The sequence below is a fragment of the Lutra lutra genome, chromosome 16 (genome assembly GCF_902655055.1).
Source record: "Lutra lutra chromosome 16, mLutLut1.2, whole genome shotgun sequence".
Taxonomy (NCBI): domain Eukaryota; kingdom Metazoa; phylum Chordata; class Mammalia; order Carnivora; family Mustelidae; genus Lutra; species Lutra lutra.
The window spans coordinates 32,625,061-32,645,198 of record NC_062293.1 but is presented as its reverse complement, the minus strand read 5'-3'; the positions used below and the strand labels follow the sequence as shown (position 1 = coordinate 32,645,198).

Below are 20,138 nucleotides of genomic sequence, written 5' to 3'. Positions count from 1 at the left end.
AATCTCTGACAAAGCAGGAAAAAATATCCAGTGGAAAAAAAGGCACTTCAATAAATGGTGCTAGGAAAACTGGACAGCTATGTATAGAAGAATGAAACTCGACCATTTTCTTATACCATGCACAAAGATAAACTCAAAATGGATGAAAGACCTCAACGTGAGACAGGAATCCATCAAAATCCTAGAGGAGAACATAGGCAGTAACCTCTTCAACATCAGCCACAGCAACTTCTTTCAAGACACATCTCCAAAGGCAAGGGAAACAAAAGTGAAAATGAGCTTTTGGGACTTCATCAACATAAAAAGCTTGTGCACACAACGGAGACAGTCAACAAAACAAAGAGGCAACCCACGGAATGGGAGAAGACATTCGCTAATGACACTATAGACAAAGGGCTGATATCCAAGATCTATAAAGAACTTCTCAAACTAAAGATGCCTTTTAAAAAATTGAACCAGTAAATGACTTCTGATCATTTTAAATGGAGTCAATAGATTGAAAGGACACAGGAAAATTAACAACCATCAGTGAATGCAAATACCTAGCTGAGTAAAGTTACAGAACTCCATAGATAAAGAAAGAAGAGTAAAAGCAGGGAGCAGAAAAGATTGTGATTATTCCAGAATTAAGATGAGATTGTTCACCAGTCATCACAGATATTCATCCACAGCTGAGGAACTCTCGAGGTTTTCGCTTGTGTCTGTAGGAAACCTTGAATTTCACATCCCACCCACAGCCTTCCCTCTAAACTTGGAGTCAGAGGAACCAAGTCCTGGCCAAGCTCTGCCACTCACTTGCTGTTCGCCACTGAGCAATTCACCTCTCCCTGAGTTCTCTCATTGTTAAAATGTTTAATATAATAATAATATATCCACTGTCCATCTTATGAGGAAGAGATAAAAGTGAGAACGTGCCAGAGCACCTGGGTGGTTCAGTCATTTGAGGATCTGGCCCATTGATTTCAGGTCCGGTCATGATCTTGGGGTCCTCCTCAGCAGGGAGCCTGGCTTGAGATTCTTCCTCTCCATCTCCCTCTTTCCCTTCCCCGGACACAGTCTCTCTCTCTCTCTCTCAAATAAATAAATAAATTTTTAAAAAATAAAAGTGAGAAAGTGCCTAAAATAATACCAAACATAAGAGTTGGTACACAGAAATATTGATTTAATGTAAAATGTCACATTCTATAAAGACTTTCCTCTATTTTTCACATGGTAAAATAAAAGTTCGCATGGAAAAATTGTCTTTTAAAGTCAAGATTATTTCTTTAATTAGGCTGCACACAGGGCTTGAACTCACTCCCTAAGATCAAGACCTGAGCTGTTGGACACCTAAATGACTGAACTGCCCAGGTGTCCCTAGTCAAGATATTTTTTTAATTTTTTTTATAAACATATAATGTATTTTTATCCCCAGGGGTACAGGTCTGTGAATCGCCAGGTTTACACACTTCACAGCACTCACCATAGCACATACCGTCCCCAATGTCCATAATCCCACCCACCCTCTCCCGACCCCCCTCCCCCTAGCAACCCTCAGTTTGTTTTGTGAGATTAAGAGTCACTTATGGTTTGTCTCCCTCCCAATCCCATCTTGTTTCATTTATTCTTTTCCTACCCCCAAAACCCCCATGTTGCATCTCCACTTCCTCATATCAGGGAGATCATATGATAGTTGTCTTTCTCCGATTGACTTATTTCACTAAGCATAATACCCTCTAGTTCTATCCACATCGCCACAAATGTCAAGATTTCATTTCTTTTGATGGCTGCATAGTATTCCATTGTGTGTGTGTGTGTGTGTGTGTGTGTGTGTGTGTGTGTGTGTACCACATCTTCTTTATCCATTCATCTGTTGATGGACATCTAGGTTCTTTCTATAGTTTGGCTATTGTGGACATTGCTGCTATAAACATTCGGGTGCACGTGCCCCTTCGGATCACTCTAGTCAAGACATTTTAAGCTCACTCCCTGTTACATATCATGAGGCGCTTGCGTAATCTCTTCATGGCTGCCTGCATCTCCTGATTCCTCAGTGTGTAGATCATGGGGTTGACCATGGGGGTCATAATCATGTAGCTGATGGATAAAGTCTTATCCAAGGAAAAGGTACTGAAAGGCCGGGAGTAGACAGAGATACAGGGAATGAAGATCATAGACACTACAATGATGTGGGTGATGCAGGTGGAAGCTGCCTTCTTCCTTGCCTGCCCTGAGTGGGACCTCAGCATCACCAGGATGACCGTGTAAGATATCAGAAGGAGAAGGAACCAGATGAGGACCAGCATTCCACTGTTGGAGATCATGAGGAACTCCAGGAGGGAGGTGTCCGTGCAGGCAAGTCTCAGCACTTGGGGGACATCACAGTAGAAGTTATCCAGGATGTTGGGGCCACAAAAAGGCAATGGGAGCATCAGAGCCAGCTGGACAATGGAGTGAACAAATCCCACTACCCAAGCAGCCACCACCAAGCCCACACACAATCGAGTGTTCATGACGGTGACGTAGTGGAGGGGCCGGGAGATGGCTATGTAGCGGTCAAAGGCCATCACTGAGAGGAAGAAGACAGTCCCGCCACCAAAAAGGTGAACAAAAAAGATCTGGGCCATGCATCCCTGGTAGGAGATGGTCTTCTTCTCAGAGAGGAAGTCCACCAGCATCTTTGGGGCAGTGACAGAGGAGAAACAGAGGTCTATGACAGCCAGATTTCGGAGCAGAAAGTACAGGGGAGTGTGGAGCCAGATGTCTGAGGTCACCGTGACCATGATGAGGAGGTTTCCCATGACAGTGGTGGTGTAGACAAACAGGAACACCAGGAACAGGAGAAGCTGGAGCTCTCGAGTGTCTGAGAACCCCAGAAAGACAAACTCTGATGTCCACGTGAGGTTCCCTGGCTCCATGGCACCCTCTCCATCCTCCTAAAGAAAAGGAATCATAGATACAGATGCATGGAGTCACTTTACGTGCTCATTCGGGGCTCCAGCTGAGTTGCGTGGGTCCAGAGGACGCAGCCTCACGTGCAGACCATATCACCAGGTGCTATTATTAATGGGCTTCTCAGTGGACAGCTGAAAAGCTTGTGCTGTCATATACATTCGTGAGATATCTTAAAGCCATCCAGAGACATATGCAACCTGCCTTTCAAAGATTCCATGGGATCCAGTCTGGGGACACAGTTGGCGTCCAACACACCTGCCATCAAATTCAGGGCTTCTAGTCACTTGAGATTTGACCTTGATTAAGCTACTTAATCTCTCTGAGTCTCAGTTTCCACATCTGTAAGACAGGAATAAACACATCTTCTTTAGAGAATTGTCTAGGGCATGAAATAGAATAACCCATCAAGTTCCTTAGAAAGTGTCTGGAAACGAATCACTCTGGCAATCACTTCTTCTGGGTATTCTCCTCTTATAAGACATCCTCCCTTCTTTGGGTCTCAAATACACTTTTCTAGCAATCACTTTTCATGCAACATTTACCACATCCTCATGTTAATGGGCTTTTCCTGTGACTATGGTTTTCTTCCAAGTTCAACTGAAAGCTCCCAGAGGCAGAGACATGGATCTTTATTTGTGCCCCACAATGCCCATCTTGGTGATAGTCAATGCTCCCAAGTCAGGTGGGGTTGATGCTGGGTTCGTGAAGAGCTGTAGGGTGCATCCCCTTACCTAGAAAGAAATGGAGTGTGTGCTGGGACAAGAGAGAGGCCAAGATGAGAGAGAGTCTCTGTTTTAAGGAATAGGTGATAAATATTGCATGACAGGGACTCCGAGAACTCTGCTAAAAGGAACAAGAAGTTTAGAAGATGTTACTGATACAAGGGGAGAAGATGGAGGAAGATGTTGAAACAAGAGCATGGAAACAGACAAAGGAATGAAGGTGGGGGAGGAAGAGGAAGGGAGAGGGAGGAAGAGAGCAGGTGAAGAAAAGAGAAAGGGGAAGGTGGGGGGAGAGGGGGGAGGAGGGCAAAGCTGGAGAAGGAGGTGAGGGGGAGAGATAGAGGGAGACGTGTTAGGGTGGGGGCCTCCCGACTCGTCCTGCCCATTCTCAGTCCCATCCTCTCCCATGTGCCTACAGCAGTCCATCAGAGATTAACGGTCAAGTTCATCTCATTCTTTCTCTTCCATTTGCTTCTGCCACAGGCCAGTTCTAAAAGACTGTCAGTGAGACCTTTCTAAGCTCATATCTGATCACATTTCTCCTGTTCAGGGGGGAGTCTGCTTTTCACACACTCTCTCTCTCCCCCTCTCCATCATTCCTTTTCTCTGTTTTTCTAATAAATAAATAAAATCTTAAAAAGAAAAAAAGAACCACCTGGGGAGCTTTTGAAGACCAAGTAGTGTGTCCCCAGCTCCAGACTTCCTCATTCAGCTGGTCAGTAATAGGGCCAAGAATCTGCAGCTGGAACGAGTTCTCAGATAATGCTGACGCTCCCGGTTCTGAGCCACACACTCAGCTCCACTGACTGTTCATCTTGGAGAGCTCCTTCCTGCAACGTCAGTTCCCTGGCCACTGCCCACACGTCACGTATGACAGCGGGGGGTGACCCTAGGGAGAGAGGGCATATCCTCAGGGACACAGTATTGGACTGGGCTCAGCTCTAGAAACAGAGCTGGGCTGATTCCCTACCCCACTGCCTGCCAAACACACATACTGCCCCTGATTCCCACTGGAGACAAGGTTAACAATGGGAGTTGTTAAAAAGTTTCTAAAAGTTCTCAAAAACACTTAGCTTTCTGAGAGGTCTTCCATGGGAACCAAAGTAACCCAAGGACACTGAAAACTTTAGAGATTTGGAGGATGTGGGATTGTCAAGCCATGATCTAAAAGGTAAGAGTCTCTTCCAAAGAAACAGTTTCTGGGAGTTTTAGACAAACCCATTTATGGGCGGGGGATTCTTACCCTTAATAGAATCACCTGGAGAGCTTGTGAAGACTGAGTAGTGTGTACCAAGTCCCTGACTTTCTCATCCAACGGGTCAGTAATAGTGCCAAGAATCTGCATCTGGAACAAGTTCTCAGATAATGCTGACGCTCCCGGTTCTGGGCCACACCACCGTCTGTTCTCTCTCTTTCTCTCTTTCTTTCTCTTTCTGAGAGTGTGCAGAATCATCAAGCTAACTGGTTTGGTTACTTTCTTTCTATGCCTTCTCCTCCTTCTTCTCTTTCTCCCTTTCTTCTTTAAACTTTATCTTTTTTTAGAGAAAGTCATCCATGGGAAAACATTTCTACAATACAATCAATACTTAAAAAAATCTTATCCTTTATTTTATCAACCAGATCCCCCAGTGTTGATTTACCATCCATATCCAGGTCTACTAACATTATCTATAAAATGCTAGAATTTTTTTTACATGTGAATTACTACTGTTTCTAACACAAGGGTTGCTGCAAGAAACTCCTATAATTTCTCACTATGAGAAAGTGATCAAAACCAAAATGGACTGCCACTGTAAGCCTGATGTATTGTAAAACCCGATTTCTTAGATCTCTCTGATCTACACAGTATTTCCAGGTTAGTCTAAATTCTCTCATTGTACATGTTTACACTTGGTCAAATAGTTTCTGCCTCTGGCAGATAAGAATATAATGTTAAGATCTCCCACATACAAGAGACGTAGATTAAAAAGCAAACCGGCCAATGACTCTTATTTAGAGCTTCAGTCCATTTCAAAATTTAATCACTTGGAGCCAATTAGCCTGGATTGATTCTGGGGAAGGGAACAGGACTTGTACATTTAATTGACTATTGCTTGGGTGACTTTGAATTTTGATTCTGACTTAGCTTTCACTAAGAGAAAACGAATATGTTTCAGTTCATATATTTCCCCTGTCAAGTCACATAGGGGTCTGTAGAATGTCCACCAGGCCTCCCTGTTCACTGCATCCACTAGGCAACATAATGAATTCCAAAGACCAGAATGGCAGGGAGAGAGGAATCACACTAAAGACCCAGTCATGGAAAATGAACTGAGAAAATGATTTCCCCATGTAGCATATATCTAAGAAAATAAATATTTGTCACACTTAACTATTGTTTCCATTTCAAACTTAAATGGATGCAGGATACATCCAGAAGCAACTTCATTTAGATTCCCATTGAGGGTGCCCAGCATCACTGATAATCAATAATTCTCCCATTATGATGGTCAGTTTTATATGTCACCTTGACTGGTCTATAGTTCCCAGTTATTCAATCCAACATTAAACTAGGGGTTGCTGTGAAGGTACTCCGCAGATGTGATTGCTGTCTACAATCAGTTGATTTTAAGTGAAAGAGAATTTCCTAGATAAACTGGATGTGCCTGATTCAATGAGTTAAAAAGCCTTGAGGTTAAGCCTGAGGTTTCCTTGAAGAACGTGACATTCTGGGATGTGGCTTCAGCTCATGCAAAGTCCCCACCTGCCCATCCTGTGCATTTCTACTCTCCTGGGGGTCAGTCTCACAATCATATAAGCCAATTCCTTGCAATAAATCTCTTATTAGGCATATGTTATCTATATCCAACTGGTCTTGTGTTCTGGTGGAACTCGGACGGATACACCACCTTTTATGGATCCAATGTAAAGTAAACATTTAGGCAAGGTCTTTGAATGAGGTCTTTTCCTCCTTACACCTCAATCATCCCTGAACTTGATTAAAAATCCAACTGGAGGTGGGGTGCCTGGGTGGCTCAGTTGGTTAAAGCTGCTGCCTTCGGCTCAGGTCATGATCTCAGGGTCCTGGGATCAAGCCCCGAATAGGGATCTCTGCTCAGCGGGGAACCTGCTTCCCTTCCTCTCTCTCTGCCTGCCTCTCTGCCTACTTGTGATCTGTCTGTCAAATAAATAAATAAAATCTTAAAAAAAAAATCCAACTGGAGGGGCGCCTGGGTGGCTCAGTCAGTTGGGCATCTGCCTTCGGCTTAGGTTGTGATCCCAAGGTCCTGGGATAGAGCCCCACATCAGGCTCCTGGCTCAGCAGGGGAGTCTGCTTCTCCTTCTCCCTCTGCCCCTGCTCATGTACTCTCTCTTGCTCACTCTCTCAAATAAGTAAATAAAATCTTTTAAAAAATAGAACTGGAGGGGCGCCTGTGGCTCAGTGGGTTAAAGCGTCTGCCTTTGGCTCAGGTCATGATCCCAGGGTCCTGGAATCGAGCCCCGTATCGGGCTCTCTGCTCAGCAGGGAACCTGCTTCCTCCTCTCTCTCTGCCTGTCTCTCTGCCTACTTGTGATCTTTGTCTGTCAAATAAGAAAATAAAATCTTTTTAAAAAAATCGAACTGGAATGGCAAGATCAACAGATTCATAAGGCTGAGACATGAAGTATTCTCTGAGCCAGAATCAAACTATTACTGAGCATATCAAATAGAGAAGCTGAATCACCCAGAGGTACACCTGAAAGTAATGTACCATCGTGTGTCAGTTGAGTAGAGTTACATTAAAAAAATTGTTTCAATCTGCTAAAACTGAAATAATTTACAGCCTTCCATCAACAACTTCTAAGAGAGCTGTTTTCACTAATCCTATATAAACAAAATGACAATAGAGCATTACTTCAGTAGACCTGATTGTTTAGACCCTAAAGACCCAAATGACTCTCTTGGTATAATTTAAAAGTATTGTTGGGAAGGTTGCAACTTATACAACAAAGCTCAAGTAATCAAAACAATATGGTACTGGCACAAAAATAGATACATACACCGAAGGAATAGAATAGAAAACCCAGAAGTCAATTAATCTTCAACAAAGCAGGAAAGAGCATCCAATGGGGAAAAGAAGTCTTTTCAACAAATGGTGCTGGGAAAACTGAACAACTGCATGCAAAAGAGTGAAGATGGACCACTTTCTTACTCCATATGCAAAAGCAAACTCGAAATGCATTAAAAACCTAAATGTAAGACCTAAAACCGTAAAATCCTAGAAGAGAGCACAGTCAGTAATGTCTATGATATCAGCCAAAGCAATATTTTTGTAGATGTCTTCTGAGGCAAGGGAAATAAGAGCAAAAATAAACTGTTGAGACTACAATAAAATAAAAGCTTCTGGGGTGCCTGGGTGGCTCAGTGGGTTAAGCCTCTGCCTTCGGCTCAGGTCATGATCTCAGGGTCCTGGGATCAAGCCCCACATCGGGCTCTCTGCTTGGCGGGGAGCCTGCTTCCCCCTCTGTCTCTGCCCTCTCTGCCTGCTTGTGATCTCTCTCTGCCAAATAAATAAAAAATTTAAAAAAAATCTTAAAATAAAAAGCTTCTGCACAATGAAGGAAACAATCAACAACACTGAAAGACAACATATTGAACGGGAAAAGATATGTGCAAATGATGTATTCATAAAAGGGTTTAGTGTTCAAAAAAGTAAAGAACTTCTACAATTCAACAGCAGAAAAACAAATAATCCAATTTAAAAATGGGCAGAAGACATGAACACACATTTCTCTAAAGAAGACATCCAGATGGACAACAGACACATCAAAAGACACTCAACATCACTCATCATCAGGGAAATGTAAACCAAAACCACAATGAGACATTACCTCTTACCTGTCAGTATGGCTGAAATAAAAAACACAAGAAACAACAAGTGCTGGTGAGGATATGGAGAAAAAGGATCCCTCATGCACTTTGGTGGGAATGCAAACTGGTACAGCCACTGTGGATAACAGTATGGAGGTTCCTCAAAAAATAAAAAATAAAACTACTCCAGTATTGCACTATTCCATAGTTACCCAAAGACTAGGAAAACTCCTATGTGAAAGGATATGTACACCCATATGTTTACTGTGGCATTATTTACAATAGCCAAATTGTAGAAACAGCCCAAGTGTCTATCAACAGATGACAAGACAAAGAAGATATGGTTTATATGTGTGTATATGTGTGTCTGTATAATGGAATATTATTCAGTCATATAAAGGAATGAAATCTTTCCATTTCCAACAACATGGATGGGTCTAGACAGTATAATGTTAAGTGATATAAATCAGTAAGAGAAAGACAAATATCACATCATTTCACTCATATGTAGAATTTAAGAAACAAAACAAATGAACAAAGAGGAAAAAAGAGACAAACCAAAAAATAGACTTTGAACTACAGAGAGCCAACAGAGGGGAGGTGGGTGGTGGGATGGGTGAAATAGGTGTAGGAGATTAAGAGGACACCTATTTTGATGAGCACTGAGTAATAGATGGAATTGTTGAATCACTATATTGTACACCTGAAACTAATTTAACACTGTACATTAACTATTCTGGAATTAAAATTGGAGAAAAAGTATTGATGAGAAGTCAAAAAACAATTGGAAATGGGATTGGGTGGAGGAACTAACATTAACTGAATGCCTACAATATGCCAAGACCTGTGTTGGAATTTTTCCATTCACCCCACTGACCCACACAACACTGTGAGCAATTATGGAAATTTTATAGCTAAAGAAGTAGAGATTCAATGATGTCCAAAGGAAACACAACCAGCAGGAGCCCGGATAGAGTGCCTTGGCTACAATTCCTGTTAGTGTTTCACTATACAATTTAAGACAGCATCAGAACATGGGGAATGTTTTTAATTTAAGCCATTTTATGAACAACTTATTTTTTTAAGATTTATTCATTTACTTTAGAGAGAGAAAGAATGCACATGAGTAGGGGGCATGAACAGAAAGAGTGAATCTTCAAGAAGACTCCCTGCTAAGTGTGGAGCCTGACTTGGGGCAAATCACAGGATGCATGAGACTGTGTCCCCAGCCAAAACCAAGAGTCGGTCACCCAACCAACTGACCTACCCTTGAGGCCCATGAACAATTTTTAAATTTTTTTCTGTACAGTGTTTATAGTGAAAGACATTGCACCAACCCATTTAGGGTTAATAAATTTACACCCAAATAACATTTATATCATAAACATAGTATAACTTCAGTAAGAGATGTCTTAAATTCTCAAGGATATAGCTGTGTTCATCTAAAAGAGGTTTTTTCTCAACAAATCCAGTTCAAAATTGAGTATCTCATGTTGTGAGATCACATGTAAGTACATCTGAGGAAATGTCTCCCATTTCTCTCCTTTAGGTCAATGTTATAGATTATAATTAACACTTCTTTGCTTCCTACCATCCTTAGAATTGAATTCTGGATCACAGAAAAGTAAAATTTTCATAAATTAAGAAAGAGACCCAAGATAACTATTTAAAAAATTGAACCAGGCGGCGCCTGGGTGGCTCGGTGGGTTAAAGCCTCTGCCTCCAGCTCAGTTCATGATCCCAGGATCCTGGGATTGAGTCCCACATCGGGCTCTCTGCTCAGCAGGGGAGCCTGCTTCCCTTCCTCTCTCTCTGCCTGCCTCTCTGCCTACTTGTGATCTCTGTCTGTCAAAATAAATAAATAAAATCTTTAAAAAACAATTGAACCAGTAAGTGACTTCTAGTTATTTACAAATGGAACCAATAGATCGAATGGGCAAAAGAATATTCACAACCACCAGTGGATGCAAATACCTAGCTCAGTAAAGTTACAGAACTCCATAGATATACACTATGGAGGATTATGCCTCCATCAGAAAGGATAAATACCCAAATTTTGTAGCAACATGGACAGGACTGGAAGAGATTATGCTGAGTGAAATAAGTCAAGCAGAGAAAGTCAATTATCATATGGTTTCACTTATTTGTGGAGCATAACAAATAGCATGGAGGACAAGGGGAGATGGAGAGGAGAAGGGAGTTGAGGGAAATTGGAAGGGGAGGTGAACCATGAGAGACTATGGACTCTGAAAAACAATCTGAGGGTTTTGAAGGGGCAGGGGGTGGGAGGTTGCGGGATCCAGGTGGTGGGTATTGTAGAGGGCACAGATTGCATGGAGCACTGGGTGTGGTGCAAAAATAATGAATACTGTTACACTGAAAAAATAAAAAACTAAAAAAAAAAAAATCTCCATAGATAAAGAAAGAAGAGTAAGAGCAGGGAGCAGAAAAGATTGTGATTATTCCAGAATTAAGATGAGATTGTTCACCAATCATCACAGATATTCATCCACAGCTGAGGAACTCTCCAGGTTTCCGCTTGTGTTTGTGGGAAACCTTGAATTTCACATCCCACCCACAGCCTTGCCTCTAAACTTGGAGTCAGAAGAACCAAGTCCTCGCCAAGCTCTTCCAGCAACATACTTGTGGTTCACCATTGAGCAAGTTACTTTTCTCTGAGTTCTCTCATTTGTTAGTGTTTAATATGAAACAATATATCCACTGTTCATTTTTTTTTAAGATTTTATTTATTCACCTGACAGACAGAGATCACAAGTAGGCTGAGAGGCAGGCAGAGAGAGAGAGGAGGAAGCAGGCTCCCCACCAAGCAGAGAACCCGATGTGGGGCTCGATCCCAAGACCCTGAAATCATGACCCGAGCCGAAGGCAGAGGCTTCAACCCACTGAGCCACCCAGGCGCCCCTTCACTGCCCATTTTATGAGGCTGAGATCAAAGTGAGAAAGTGTCTAACACAATACCTGACGCAGGAGTAGATCCAGAGAAGCATTGATTTCATCTCAAATGTCATACTCTATAAAGATTTCCCTCCACTTTTCATGTGGGAAAACAAAAATTCAGAGGGAAGACTTGTCATTTAAACTCAAAATGTTTTATGTTCATTCCTTGTTACATATTACAAGGTGCTTGCCTAATCTCTTCATGGCTGCCTGCATCTCCTGATTCCTCAGTGTGTAGATCATGGGGTTGAGCATGGGGGTCATAACCGTGTAGCTGATGGACACAGCCTTGTCCATGGGGAAGGGGGTGAAGGGCCGGGAGTAGATATAGATACAGGGAATGAAGATCATAGACACTACAATGATGTGGGTGATGCAGGTGGAAGCTGCCTTCTTCCTTGCCTGCCCTGAGTGGGACCTCAGCATCACCAGGATGACTGTGTAAGATATCAGAAGGAGAAGGAACCAGATGAGGACCAGCATTCCACTGTTGGAGATCATGAGGAACTCCAGGAGGGAGGTGTCCGTGCAGGCAAGTCTCAGCACTTGGGGGACATCACAGTAGAAGTTATCCAGGATGTTGGGGCCACAAAAAGGCAATGGGAGCATCAGAGCCAGCTGGACAATGGAGTGAACAAATCCCCCTACCCAAGCAGCCACCACCAAGCCCACACACAATTGAGTGTTCATGATGGTGACGTAGTGGAGGGGCCGGGAGATGGCTATGTAGCGGTCATAGGCCATTACTGAAAGGAAGAAGACAGTCCCACCTCCCAGGAGGTGGAAGAAGAAGATCTGGGCCATGCATCCCTGGTAGGAGATGGTCTTGACCTCATGAAAGAAGTCCACCAGCATCTTTGGAGAAGTCACTGTGGAATAGCAAAGGTCTATGACAGCCAGATTTCGGAGCAGAAAATACATGGGGCTGTGGAGTCGGGAGTCAGAAGTCACTGTGACCATGATAAGGATGTTTCCCACAACAGTGGTGACATAGACAAATAGGAACATCAGGAACAGAAATTTCTGGAGCTCGTGGGTCTGTGAGAATGCCAAGAGGACAAACTCTGACACCTGTGTGATATTCTGTGCTTCCATGGGATCTTCCCCACATGCCTAAAGAAAAACCATGCAAAAAATCATGAAAATTCCATCATTTACCTTTAAAGAGTCAGAATAAGTTGATCAAAGTCATTGTTGAATATTTTCTAAGATGGAACTTAGGCGAGCCTTCCATGGAGATAAATATATTTTCAAGGCCCTCACAGACTTATCTCCTTAACCACACCCTACATCGTATCCCAGGCTTTTATGGGTCCCCCCCCCCGTTTGTATCACTCTGTCCTTGTCCCACAGATTTCTTGTTGATTCATACCTAATGTGCCCGACATAGTGCCATGTGAACTACAGGCTCCACGAACATGGTTGAATCAATGAAAAAAATGAATAAACATGTCATCAAGTACAGGTGATTACAAATATCATCATCCTGGCTGCAAAAATCTTGAAAGGATACAGAGACTAATGGTTTTAGATAAACAAAGAGATGCTTCGTCATGGCAGTTTGAGCTGCGTATGATTCATTGCCGAGGAAGAGAGGTGTGGATTAGAAGAAATTTTCATGCCCTAATTTGGAACCAAATGTAAAGCAAACAAGCAGATGATCTTGGCTAAATCTGGGATGATTAGGACTTCTCAGACTTTTCCATATAAATACTTCTCTAATGGCATTGTTGCCATGAGGCCATCTGCAGAGGTATCTCAGAACAGCCCAGGACAAATGCAAAATTTCCTTGAACTCTCAAGCTTTATATTTTAAAAACTACTGGAACTTTCTATTATAGGCATGTCTCTAGACCATCTTTGAGGGTTTTTTTTTTTTAATTTAAGTATTGTGGCTTGTAAACTTTGATTGCTAAGATCAAGGAGTTACAGAAAATACAGAATAAAGAAGAAATAGATTTCATTAGTTCAGTAAGTGGAAGTTCTAGCAGGCATTCCCTTGAAAAATAAACTTAGTTCTTTAATGTTAAAACCCATTCCCTCGAGTTACACCTTTCTAAAATTTTCTCTAATCATTCAGGAAAACTTGTTCTGAGGCTCAACCCTGTAAAGACAATGGAACCTAAAAGGATTTCTCTGCCCGGCTTCCTACCTGATATATGAGAAGAAAACAGCAATTGCACTGATATGCTTTTCATAGGGAATTGAATGAATAAGTGTAAAAAGACTTCTATCTATAATTATGAAACAGAATTATCTCTGAAATTATCTGTGAGGTGTTCCAAGACTCAAAATATTGTCATCTTTATTTTATCCCTAGAATCCACATTCAACCCCAATATGTGTGTAAAAATGGTGTACCAGGAAGATGCATTTTTTTTTTATCCTGTGACTCCACCAACTGTCAGCATAAGACTATATGAAAAGCATCCCCATGGACAACTGAGAACCCCTGTAAGCCTTTTGGTGGGAAATAATGTGATGAGACAGGGTTAAAATAGGCTTATTCTGGCACACTGGGGTGGAAAGCCCCGAGATAGGCGGGAGTGGAGCAGACACTCGAGGGGCATTGTCAGAACAACTCTAACAGAGGGTAATACATCTCTGTCTCCAGCTTTGTGTCCTTGCTCTACCACATGCTGTCAAGATTAGACGGGGTGGGCAGCATCTTTAACGGCCGGGTTTGGCCTCTCTGAGAAAGTGCCTGACCTCTAACCCTATACCCCAACCCCAACCCTCCCATCTAATTATGGATTCCTAAAATGCCAACAACAGAGTTCTATTATCCCTATTTTTACCTTTATCCCTATAAAAATTACAACTGTCACACACGTCTCTATGTCTTCATCAGTCAGAGATGCACACTCTGTAACGTCAACTTCCTAAAAGACATTTTCCATCTAAATCAAAACTTTCCAGATTTTTCCATGGTTCTTCATTGCCTATAAGAAAGAATTCACACTTAGATGGCTTTTCAAGGGCTCCTACCTTTCTTTGCAGACCCATCTGCCACTTAGCAGTAGCTGAAGTAGTCAACATTTCTTGTAGTGGTGACAGGAATTGCTGTCATTGTAGTAGCAGACATTTACTGAGTGTTCACTAGGTGTTGGCACTATGCTAAACAATTTATAAACATTAACCTGTTTAATTCTCATATAGTATTTGCATCCTTATAAAATATAGTAAATACTATTAATTATCCCCACTTTACAAACAAATAAACTGAGGCTTAAAAAGGTGAAATAATTTGTCCCAGGTCACACTGAGAGTGAGTAGCAGAGCTGGAACTCTGACCCAGGTCTGCTGAGTCCCATATTCTGCACTCCTAAGCACTATTCTCTTCTTACTTGCTCCCTGCTGAGAACACTTGACTTCAACCAAACTGATCCCCTCCTCAGTTCCTCAGGTGTCAGGACCTATCATCAGGCCAGTACCCCACCTGGATTGCTCATCTGTCTGAATCCTACCCCTCCTTCAAGGCCTGAGATTAATGAACATTCTCTAACATTACCACAGACTGGTATTTTTCCACAAGGATGTCTCCTCGCTTGTATTTGTAATTTCAATGCAAGTCTGATATGTTGAGTGCTACACAGTTCCTGGGGCACACATAGCCTTTCTCATAGATAATTCCTAAAAGAATGCTTGATGGCTTGATGTGCTGGGATGGGCCAGACCACTGCGAGAGATGAAAAGAGAGCAAGTCGCCAACGAATGAAAGTTCAGTTCAAGGGAACTTAAAGGGAGCTCCAAATTCTAATTCCCACCATCACCAGAGTTACAAACCTAAAAGCGTCCTCTTAGCATGGCCAGCATGCTTTCCACGAACTTGTAAGACTCTTTGAAATGATTCTTCCGCCTACGTGCAAAAAGAATAGATTTAGATGGGAAAGCAAAATAAAGTGACATACTGAGGGTCATGGATATGAAGAGGGAAAGAGAAGGATTCCAGACCCTTTTCTTTTGTTGCTCAACCTTGTTTCCCATCCACCTTACTCTTATGAAATTCGTCCATGCTGGACTGAGAGGAGAGGGGGGGGAACAAGTGATTCCAAAAATGGGGGTGAATCTAGTCTGTGGTCATCTTGGAAGTATTAACAGGTCTTATTAAGACAAGATCTTGAAGAAGGGAGGATGGAGACATAGAAGTAGAGAAGGAATGAAGACTCAGAGTGGGAGAGCAGCGGGCAGGAGGAGGAGAAGAACAGAGGATTAAAAGGGAAACAGTAGAGGGCGGGAAGTGTGAGAGAAAGACCTGGTGTGTTTTCTTCTAGATGTGGGAAGAAGCTGGAGTATGTGTGTGGGAGATGGGGGAGAAACCAGCTGTGTCTCTTTTGCTCTCCCTCCCACCCTCTGTCCTGAATTCCACACAACACATAAGCCAGTATGGACAAAAGTCTTAGTTTCAGATAAAATTAACTGTTCACCCAAGCCCCGTCCCCAAGCATCCTTGCCCAGTGACTTTCCCATACCCTCCCTCCACCCCATTCTTGTCTTACAATAGGTTTTGCAGGAGCCTTTTCAGTGCTGACTTGTCCATGGGAAGGACACAGTAGCCATCACCTACTTCTGGCCCAAAGTGGCCAAAGGGACTTAGAACCTCCACCCTCCAGACCACCCTTCTCTGGCAGCTCCATTCTTTTCCTGGCCTCTGTCAGACCAAGAACACAGAAGATTGGCCTTAAGGGAAAGGACACTCCTCAGGGAACAAAACTTAGGCTTAATTCATGCAATGAAGTTGGGCTGAGGCTGCTGAGGGCAGGAGCAATGGGAGTTATTAAAAAAGTGTGTGTGGGGCACCTGGGTGGCTCAGTGGGTTAAAGCCTCTGCCTTCAGCTCAGGTCATGATCCCAGGATCCTGGGATCGGGCCCCGCATCGGGCCCTCTGCTCAGCCGGAAGCCTGCTTCCTCCTCTCTCTCTGCCTGCCTCTCTGCCTACTTGTGATCTCTGTCTGTCTAATAAATAATAAAAAAAAAAAAGTGTGTGAGCTGTTGCATCAAATGCACATTATCATTGAGAAACCGCCTTGGGTCCCAGTGCTCCGGGAGCACTGATCATAGGACCAAGACAAAGAAGAAGAAGAAGAAGAATGCTTCTAGGAAATGAATTCCCGGGGAGGTTTACAAGAACCAAATCCTTGGAGGTCAGCACCATGGGCAGTGCAAGGCCTCCACCCTCCACCCTCTGCTTCCATCACTGTAGTTGAAAAAGTAAGCTCTATCCTATGACATGGTCAAAGTCATGACCTCTGTAAACTCCAAAGCCTTTTCACATGTCCATTTGTTAAGGCATCTCTCACCCCCACCTCTGATCTGCTCTCCTCACAGCTGGCATGACCTTCTCAGTACAAATTGGCTAAGTTTACCCTCAAGATACAACTCACATGCATAAAATTCACCATTTTTAAAAAATATTTTATTTATTTATTTGACAGAAATCACAAGTAGGCAGAGAGGCAGGCAGAGAGAGAGGAGAAAGCAGGCTCACTGCAGAGCAGAAAGCCCGATGTGGGGCTCGATCCCAGGACCCTGAGATCATGACCTGAGCCGAAGGCAGAGGCTTTAACCCACTGAGCCACCTAGGCGCCCCTCATCTGCTTTAATCCACTGAACCACCCAGGCACCCCAAATTTACCATTTTTAAAGGTACACAGCTCAGTGGGTTTTCATACATTCACAGGTCTGTGTAGTCATCACCAGCCACTGCCTAACTCCAGAGCATGCTCTACTCCCTGAGAGCAACCTTCTGTTCTCCAGCAGTTGACTTTCCAGTCTGTTCTACCCCAGGCCCTGGCAACCACTAATCACTAATCTACTTTTTGTCCCCGTGAATTTGCCCATTCAGGACACTTCATATACATGGAGTCATAAAATATGGAGTCTTCTTTCTTCTTACTCCAAGCATAATGTTTCCAAGGTTCTTCCATGTTCTGTTAGTACCACATTCCTCTTCATGCCTGAGTAATATTCCATTGTGTGGATATACCAGTTTGTTTACTATTAATCCGTTCTTGGGCGATTGGCTTGTTTCTACTTTTTGGCTATTATGAATAATCTTGCTATAATATATGCACACATGTTTTTGTGTGGACATATGTTTTCAGTTATCTTGAATATACACCTGGGAGGTGAAACACCCGGTCATGGGATAACCCTATGTTTACCCTTTTAAGGAACTGCCAATCTGTTTTCCAGAAGCGGCACCATTTATATTCCCACCAGCAGCATCTGAGCAGTGACAATTTCTCCAACACTTATTATCTATCTTTTTATTGTAACTATCCTACTGGGAGTAAAGTATTTTGTAGTTCTTCTGCTTTAATTTTGATTGCAGTGTAGTTAACATACAGTGTTGCATTAGTTTCAGGTGTACAATACAGTGATTCAACTATTCCATACATCACCCTGTGCTTATCACAACAGGTGCCCTCCTTAATCCCCATCACCTATCTTACCCACCCCCCACCCACCTCCCCTCTGGTAACCACTATTTTGTTCTCTATAGTTAAGAGTCTGTTTCTTTCTCTCTTTTTTAAGATTTATTTTTAAGTAATCTCTGCACCCAACATGGGGCTTGAACTTACAACCCCAAGACCAAGACTCGCCTGCCCTGCCGACTGAGCTGAAAGGTGCCCAAGAGTCTGTTCCTTGGTTTCTTTCTCTCTTTTTTCCCTTTGCTCACTTGTTTTGTTTCTTAAATTCCACATATGAGTGAAATCAAATAGTATTTGTCTTTCTCTTACTGATTTATTTCACTTAGCATTATACACTCTAGCTCCACTCATGTTGTTGCAAATGGCAAGATTTCATTTCTTTATATGGCTGGATAATAGTCCATTGTATATATATATACCACATCTTCTTTATCCAGTCATCTACCAATGGACATTTGGGCTGTTTCCACAATTTGGCTATTATAAATAATGCTGCTATAAACATAAGGGTGCATGTATCCCTTTGAATTAATGTCTCCTTTTCTTTGGGTAAATCCAGTAGTGCGATTACTGGATTATAGGATAGCTCTATTTTTAATTTTTGAGGAAACTCGTACTGTTTTCCACAGTGGCTGCACCAGTTTGCATTCCCACCAAAGTGCATGAGGGATCCTTTTCTCCACATCCTCGCCAGCATTTGTTGTTTCTTGTAATTTTATATTTCAGCCATACTGACAGGTGTGAGGTGATGTCTCATTGTGGTTTTGATTTGCATTTCCCTGGTGATGAGTGATGTTGAGTGTCTTTTCATGTGTCTGTTGTCCATCTGGATGTCTTCTTTGGAGAAATGTGTGTTCCTGTCTTCTGCCCATATTTAAATTGGATTATTTGCTTTTCTGCTGTTGAGCTGTAGAAGTCCCTTGTGTCTTTTGGATACTAACCCTTTGTTGGACATGTTGTTTGCAAAAATCTTCTCCTATTCAGTAGGTCATTTTTTTAGTGTCATTGATTGTTTCCTTTGCTGTATAGAAACCTTTTATTTTGATATAGTCCCATAGTTTATTTTTGCTTTTATTTCCCTTGCTTCCAGAGACATATCTACAAAAATGTTGCTTTGGCCGATGTCAGAGACATTACTCCTTGCACTCTCTTCTAGGATTTTTATGGTTTCAGGTCTCACATTTAGATCTTTAATCCATTTCAAGTTTGTTTTTGTATATAGTGTAAGAAAGTGGTCCAGCTTCATTCTTGTTGCTGTCCACTTTTCCCAACATCATTTGTTAAAGAGACTGTCTTTTTCCCTTTGGGTATTCTTTCCTGCTTTGTCGAAGATTAATATAATTATCACATAATTGTGGGTTTATTCCTGGGTTTTCTTTCAGATTCCATTGGTGTACGTGTCTATTTTTGTGCCAGTACCATACTGTTTTGATTACTTGAGCTTCGTAATATAACTTGAAGTCTAGAATTGTGATATCTCCGGTTTTGCTTTTCTTTTTCAAAATTCTTTTGGCTACTCAGAATCTTCTGTGGTTCCATATAAATTTTAGGATCTTTTGTTCTAATTCTGTGGAAGACACTGTTGGTATTTTGATACAGATTATATTAGATTAGTAGATTGCTTTGGGTAGTATAGACATTTTAACAATATTTTTTTCTTCCAGTCCATTAACATGAAGTATCTTTCCATTTCTTTGTATCATCTTCAATTTCTTTCATCAATTTTTTACGGTTTTCAGAGTACAGGTCCTTCACCCCTTTGGTTAATACTATCCCTAGGTATAGGGATAAATGGAACTGTTTTATTAATTTCTCTTTCTGCTGCTTCATTATTAGTGTATAGAAATGCAAAAGATTTCTGCACATTGATTTTGTATTTTGTGACCTTACTGAGTTCATTTATCAGTTTTGGTAGTTTTTTTGGTGGAGTCTTTAGGGTCTTCTAAAGGATAGTATAGTATCATGTCGTCTGCAAATAACGAAAATTTACTTCCCCCTCACCAATCTGGATGTCTTTTACTTCTTTCCATTGTCTAATTGCTGTGGTTAGGACTTCCAGTACTATGTTGAATAAAAGTGGTGAGAGTGGATATCCTTGTCTCTTGTTCCTCTCATTGTGGTTTTGATTTGCATTTCCTAATGATCGGTGATGTTGAACATCTTTTCATGTGCTAATTGGCCATTTGTATATCTTCTTTGGAGAAATGTCTATTCAAACTCTTTGTCTTTTTTTAATTGTGTTATCTTCTTTTTTTGAGT

General features: G+C 42.0%; 2 protein-coding genes across 2 annotated transcripts; both read right to left on the bottom strand.

Annotated features, from left to right (window-relative positions):
- Positions 1-1,961: 1,961 nt before the first annotated feature.
- LOC125087620 (olfactory receptor 4D1-like) lies at positions 1,962-2,897 on the bottom strand. Its single transcript, XM_047708105.1, has one exon. It carries the CDS (start codon positions 2,895-2,897, stop codon positions 1,962-1,964), a length of 936 nt encoding a protein of 311 aa, XP_047564061.1.
- An 8,707-nt stretch (positions 2,898-11,604) lies between these two features.
- Positions 11,605-12,540, bottom strand: LOC125087581 (olfactory receptor 4D1). Its single transcript, XM_047708030.1, has one exon. The coding sequence runs from the start codon at positions 12,538-12,540 to the stop codon at positions 11,605-11,607; it is 936 nt and encodes a 311-aa protein (XP_047563986.1).
- Positions 12,541-20,138: the final 7,598 nt, after the last annotated feature.

Excerpts from the sequence above, each read along its gene's own strand:
- LOC125087581 (XM_047708030.1), bottom strand. The coding sequence starts at position 12,540 with ATGGAAGCACAGAATATCACACAGGTGTCAGAGTTTGTCCTCTTGGCA.
- LOC125087620 (XM_047708105.1), bottom strand. The coding sequence starts at position 2,897 with ATGGAGCCAGGGAACCTCACGTGGACATCAGAGTTTGTCTTTCTGGGG.